The sequence below is a fragment of the Trichechus manatus genome, unplaced genomic scaffold, assembly GCF_000243295.1.
Source record: "Trichechus manatus latirostris isolate Lorelei unplaced genomic scaffold, TriManLat1.0 scaffold00040, whole genome shotgun sequence".
Taxonomy (NCBI): domain Eukaryota; kingdom Metazoa; phylum Chordata; class Mammalia; order Sirenia; family Trichechidae; genus Trichechus; species Trichechus manatus.
Window position 1 is genome coordinate 11274410 of NW_004443976.1, and position 6617 is coordinate 11281026.

At 51.1% G+C, this 6617-nt stretch overlaps 1 protein-coding gene across 1 annotated transcript in view; it reads right to left on the reverse strand.

Moving 5' to 3' along the window:
• The window catches only part of RANGRF (RAN guanine nucleotide release factor), a 1549-nt gene extending 749 nt beyond the window's left edge, over positions 1 to 800 (reverse strand). The window contains exons 1-3 of the mRNA XM_004375997.3: positions 587 to 800; positions 382 to 498; positions 27 to 183 (exon numbers count right to left, since the gene is read on the reverse strand). Of these exons, the coding sequence (XP_004376054.1) occupies positions 27 to 183; positions 382 to 498; positions 587 to 663 (351 nt within the window). The 5' untranslated portion in view covers positions 664 to 800. The remainder of the gene's footprint in view (positions 1 to 26; positions 184 to 381; positions 499 to 586) is intronic.
• Positions 801 to 6617: the final 5817 nt, after the last annotated feature.

Sequence of the window (6617 nt, forward strand, 5' to 3'; positions counted from 1 at the left end):
CCTTCCCGGCCATGCCTGGCCCTCACCTGATGGTTTTCCTTAACTACTTGCTGCTTGCCAGAGAGAACCCAGGCATCTTGACAGCAACCCCCCAGGGCTAGGTTCTCCAAAGGCAGGGGCCGCACAGCCTCCACTTGCACAGCCCTAGCCCCCTGCACCCCGCCAACGTCCTCAAAGTGGTACCTGGGTTGAGTAGAGCAGAATTAGGGAGGGTAATCTCTCCCCGCCCCCCACGACATCTCTAAATCCCTGGCTTGGATCATTTCCGGCGGTACTGCCAGTAGAGTTCTTATTGCCCTAATTAACCGTCATGTCATAGTCCCCGCCCATTTCCTCAGTTCCGGCTATCCCATTGGCTGGCCGTGGGCTCGCCTTCCTCACCGCGCAGCCTCTTCGCCCCGCACGTGGGCCTGCAGCTCCAGAAGTTCCACGATCAGACTCTGGTCCGTCCCGCAGTGGCAGAAAACTTCCTGATTGTCCGGGACCGGTCGGAGGTCACTGGGGAGACGCAAGGCAGTCCCTAGTTGACCCCCGCCTCTTCCCGCAACCACCCGGTCGGCCTCCATCGGCGCCCCGGACTCCTCACCTTACATCAATGGCTCCGGGGGGGAGGATGGCGGAGAAGGCGCCCCCGAACAGTGGATAGTCTCGCGAGGGCTCCATGGGCCTGAGAGTAGGGATGGTCACTAGAGGGACTTAAACCCACATGGGGTATGGGCGGGACCACGTGGGGCCAGGCGGCATCACCTCCCTCAGTTCCCAGCCGCCACCGCCACCTCCGGTTGGCTTTAGCTCTGGACCCTTTAAGATGTGGCCCCGCCCCGCGACGTGCTGGCCAATCGGCGCCCGCGCCTTGGGGGCTCAGCGGGGCAGCTGGCGGAAGTGTCCTCTTGGGAAAGCGCCGGACCCCGGGGTCACTTTGGGACAGGGAGTTCTGTTTAGGATTTGTGACGCGTCCCTCGGTCTCTAGCCCACGTCTGCTAGTCTCCTCCTTTTAAAGGGGCGGCACTTTCTAGGAAGACCGCTTGAGACCCTCGTTAGGGGTAGCTGCTCGTCTAAGAGGCCCACGTCTAGATTGGAGTCTCTTGAGTCGGGGTACTATCGTTTCAAAGTCTCCCGGGGTCTCCCGAGAGCGAATGAGCTGACAACTAGACCGTTAATTGCCGGACCCAATGCAGGGAATTAGGAGAACAGTGGGGCCAGGTGTGAATCCAGGTTAGGATTCAGGCCTCACGCCTTCCTGAAAACGAGACCCAAGGGATTAGATATCTAATCCCCTTCAAATCTCTGCCTTGGGAACGCGGTGGGGCCCCCGCACACCTGGATGAAGGACAGATTAAACTCTGTTGTTTTTCTTTTGCAGATTTTAGGGTGTGCTTAAAGTTTCAGCTTGAGTATCTCCTCCCAGTTAATTTCTCCATTTATCTTTGATCTCCAGGACCTGGCCCAGTGTGCAGAGCATAACAGACCCATTATGTATTGTTGAGTGATTGAATAAACCCATTAGTGACAATTGCTGGAACCTGGAGGACCACTCATGCCCTCAGGGGCTTTAGATGTCGCCTACTTACCACCTGAAATATGATTTTATATGGCCTTTCTCACCATGGTCTTGTAACTCCCACAAAATGACTGACTGGGATTATGCAAATGAGGTACTTGTGACCAACCAAGGGGATTGGATAGTTTGTGCAAATAAGGTGCATGGCACCCTTGTGGGGTTGTGACCATGCAAATAAGGTGTATGGAACCCTAATGAGGGGATCTGTCAGTTTTGCCATCTACTAGGTTTAAAATGAGCCATCCCAGAGGCAGACGGGGGGACCTTACGACCACCAAGAAGAGACAGGAGCTCATGCATCCTTTGGACCTCAGGTTCATGTGCTGAGAACCTCCTAGACCTAGAAGACAGCTGTAACACCAGAGATGGCATAAGACAGCAAGAAGTGACAGCAAGTGTGGCAGAGAACTGGTAGCAGCAGGAGCAGGAGACCAGCAGATGGCATGGTGGGCTTCCTGGCCCATGGAGTGAGAAAGCTGAGCACCTTTGAGCAGGAGGCTTGCTGGTGGAGTGGGGTGCCTCTGGACACTTGGTGGAGTTGGGCTCACCGACTCACAGAGTGAGAAAGCTGAGCGCTTTGGGCAGGAGGCTTCGCGGCAAAGTAGGGCGCCTCCTGGCACTTGTCAGTGGAACTAGGCTTGCCGACCCAAGTAGCTAAAGAGCTGAGCGCCTTCAGGCCAAGGCTTACTAGCGGAGTGGGGTAACATGGGCACTTACTGGTGGAGCTAAAGAGCTTTGTAACACTTGCCCAAGCAGGGCAGAGGCCAAGAGGCCCGAGGGCCAGGGAGAGGCTTGCCTGTGGGCATGGCTGAAGAGCTGTCCTAACCAAAGAACTGTATCCCGAGTTGTTCCTGATCTTGAATTGTAACCTGTTACTTCCCTAAAAAGCCCCATAATCGTGAGTATAGTCTGAGTTCTCTGTGGCCATTGCAATGAATTACTGAACCCAGCAGAGAAGTAGAGTGCTGTGGGAGGGACAGTTAGTGTCAGACTTGGTAAAAAGATTGGAGGGTGGAGGTATGTTTGACCTCCACCTCATAGGAATCCACCTTGGGCTGATGTTATGCTGATCCTCTCTCTCCCTTGTGAAGTTCGAGGAAGGCTTCTGATGCCCCACCACGCCATTTTTACACCAGCCAGGAACTGGGCAACAGGATTCTCATCCTGGGGCTATCCCATGGGGTTTCAAATGCCGACCATACTTCTGGACCCTAATCATTTAGTGACAAAGGCTGGAAATACAAAAACAGGACACAGCCCCTGTCTCACAAGAACAGTGGAGCACACTTGGACTGAGTCTTAAAGGTTGACTCAGGAACTCACCAGGGCATCTTAGGTATATTCTAGCCAAGGGGACATCAGGAGCAAAGGCTTGGAAATGAGAGGGCATGGCTTGTCTTGAGGACTGCAAGTATGTCAGTTTGGTGGTAAGGAGCTCCAGCGGTGAGGCTGGAGAGGAGGCCAGAAATGCAGGGCTTTTATAGGGCATACTGAGATGCTTGGACTCCACATTTCTGACTGTTGGCATCAGACTTCTCTCTGAGCCTCATTTCCTCATCTCTAAAATGTTAGGGGGAGTCTCTGGCTGGTGCAAACACTTGGCTGCTAACCAAAAGGTTGGAGGTTAGAGCCCATCCTGAGGCATCTTGGAAGAAAGGCCTAGTGATCTATTTAGCCATTTAAAGTCATATGGAGCACAATTTTACTCTGACACACAGGGGGTCGCCATGAGTCAGAATTGACTCCACAGCAAATGTCAGGATTAAGTGAGATATGATTATAGTTGAATCTGAATCTGTTTCTCAGCAGAGTAGACTAGGTTTGATCCATGAGGAATTCTGGAGAAGAGGGAAATGTTATAGGCCCCAAAGAGAAAGGAGCCTGGCCAGGGAGAACTAAGGGAGCCAGATCAGGGAGGTCTACCCCATGCTGCCTGTTTCAGGTGCGAAATGACAGACTTCCCTCCCCCTGATTCCTGCCATCCACCCCCTCCAACAAAGGCTCTGGCTGCTTTGAGAACAGTCAAGCGGATAGGGAGACCTTGGAAAGGGGCCTGCAAGGACATAGAAGTTCAGCATCCTAGGGCTGGGGACAGGGGTGAGGGCCTATGCCTGGGCCAGGAGGGGGTCAGACTAGATTTTGGTGGCTGAGGGGAAAGCTCCCACTTCCTCTTTGGGTCTCTGGCATATGAGGAGCCATCCTCTGCTGTGAGCTTTGTGCTTCTAGGGGACTCCTGGTCCTCTGCAATTCTGGGAGCTCTGGGAGCAGAGGCTAGGGGGCCTCTTCCAGGTGGTAGGAAGCAAATCTCTCTGAAGTGACAGGGCTGCCGGGCCAGACCTCCTCCAGGAGGTGTGATGAAAGGCCACTCTTACTTGGGCAGTCCCTACTCTTCATGTCCCTCTCTCTGCCTCCACCACATTCTTTGCATGTCTCTTTTTCCACTGGCCCTCCCAACTGCTGCCTCCCCATGCATATTCAAATTCAGACACTCCAAGAGACAGGATCTAATTGGGTCAATTAATTGCCATTCAATCCAAAAGTACCTGTGTGGCAAGCTGTCCTGCCTGGCCACTTCCCCAGGCTACAGGACTAACCTCGGCAGGCTGAAATGGCTGGCAGCCACTTTTCTCAGGAGGTTGTGTGGGTATGTCCAGCTCTTTGCCCACTGGTTCAAACAGTACTGCAACTGATTGGTCCTGTACCCCTGGGGCATTGCCCTATCCAGTGCCCTGCAAGCAGTTGGTGCAATTGTTTGTTTTGGGAACAAGTGTCCCAGATCCCCTCCCTCTGAGGGCACCAAGAGATGGAAGTGATGGGCTGAGGTCAGAGAGGTGACTCGACACCCAAAGTCAAGCAGCCCTATGGGAAGGTTAGGGCAGCATACATCCCTATTAAGCAGAGGTTCTTAACTTTTTTTTTCTACTAGGGTCTCCCTTGGCAATTCGGTGAAGCCTGTGGACCCCTACTCAGAATAACGTTCTTAAATTACTAAAATATATAGGAGTGTAAAGGAAACTGAACTATTTAAATACAATTAATAAAATTAAAAACCCAGATTTTTGACATAGTAAAATTACACTTCCTCATTATCAGATTAACAAGATTTAGCAGCAGGCCTAATAACTAATATCGAACTAGTGATACACATAAGTCGTATTTCATGATATCTGCAACAACTCCAATGTGAGTGAAACTATCTGTGATTGCCATTGTGACAAAGTCACCAGAAGTACTACTGTGGTTTGTTATCTACAATCATAATGAAAGGGAGTGCTAAGTTTAAGTCAAGAGATTTTTGAAAATAAAGATGTAATTTTATTCCATTTAAGTTCATTAACCGCGGGTTAAGAAACCCAGCTGTAAAGTGTTAGGTGTCCCTGGCCATGTACTAGGCTCTGGGGGTTGGGGGGGAATCCCAAAACCTGTGAAACACTGTCCCTCTTTCTGAGCCTCAAGACTGATGGGCTTACAGTTCACAATCCTGTAATGAGGTGGACGCTAGTATCCCATTTTACAGCTGAGGAAACTGCCTCGGAGAGATGCCCGGGTCATGTGGCAGTCAGTGGTAGCCACCGTAGATTTCTAAACAAAGGCCTGATGTCGTGAAAGTGTGTCCTTGTATCTGGGGTGCATCCTATGGCTGTCACCCAGTCCCCTCTCTGGAACTTTCCAGTCTCTCATTTCTCACCATTCTCCCCTCATACTCTATGCACTGCCACCACCACCAGTTGCTGTCAAGTTGATTCTGACTCATGGCGACCCCATGCGTGTCAGAGTAGAACTGTGCTCCATAGCGTTTTCGATGGCTGATTTTTTGGAATTAGATTGCTACGCCTTTCTTCTGAGGCACCTCTGGGTGGGCTCAAACCTCCGACCTTTCTGTCAGTAGTTAAGCACATTGACTGTTTACATCACCCAGGGACTCCCACTGTATGCATTAGGCATTTTGAATTTCCCTCAGTTCTTGGTTGCATCAGCCTCTTTCATGTTGTGCCATCTGTCTGGAACTTTGTTTCCCCACTCTTCTCTGGCTAGCTCATTATCAGATCTCCAGAAAACATTTCTGGGCTAACTGCTTCTTCTGTGGGATACTGTGGCGCTTGGCCTTCCTGTCATCACAATGCTTACTTCACTGTATTGTAATGCTCTAGTCCCCGGTATACTCTAAGCACCAGGAGAGCAGGGACCATGATTGTCTTTTCACCTTTAGTTTCTCCCTGTGCTGCACAGGGAGTGGCCCATAAATATATTTATTGAATAGATGTCACTTAAGAGGCAGGAGGTTATTTACCAATTAAGACTAGGTAAGAGGCCATTGGCATATCCCAAGTGTGCGGTGATGAGGGCCTTCACTAAGCTGGTAGAAGTCAGCGAAAAGAGACGAAGCCAGGATAAGCAATAAGCAAGGGAAGAAGCAATAAGCAAGGGAAGAAGCAGTAGTATGGGAGAGCCCCGAAGTGTAGAGGAAGAATGAAGAGCAGGTCCAAAGATGGAGGCCTGGCCATGAAGAATGGAGACAGTAGTGACAGAAATAGGGAGATGGAGGGTTTGGTGGTAGGTGAGGCAAAGAGGAGAGAGGGCCTCTGTTCTTGCCCTTCAGTCACAAAATTGGGCAGTGTAATGTTCGAATAGTGCCTAAAGTCCTCTCACCTCAGGAGGAGGATAGAGAATCACCATTAGCCTAAAGCTGACGCCTATGAAATGGAGGTCAGACATACCTCCACTCCCCAACCTTTTCAGCAATTCTGACACCAGCCATCCTTCCCACAGCACTGTCTTCTCTGATGGGTTCGACAATTCATTGCAATGGCCACACAGAACTCACAGACCATACTTCCAGCTAAGTGGTTTATTAAGGAGCAGGGTACAACTTGGGATCAGGATCAGCAGACTGCAACTCAGGATCAGGACCAGGAAACATGTAGGCAAAGTCTGGAAAGTGCCCTCGAAATGGAGAGCACATCCTTCTCTTCTTCAGTGCAAGACGGCTCTCTCAGCTCCTCTCAGCTGTGCAAGCAAGCAGGCCCTTCTCTTTGCTGTGCAGTCCCCGTCTCAG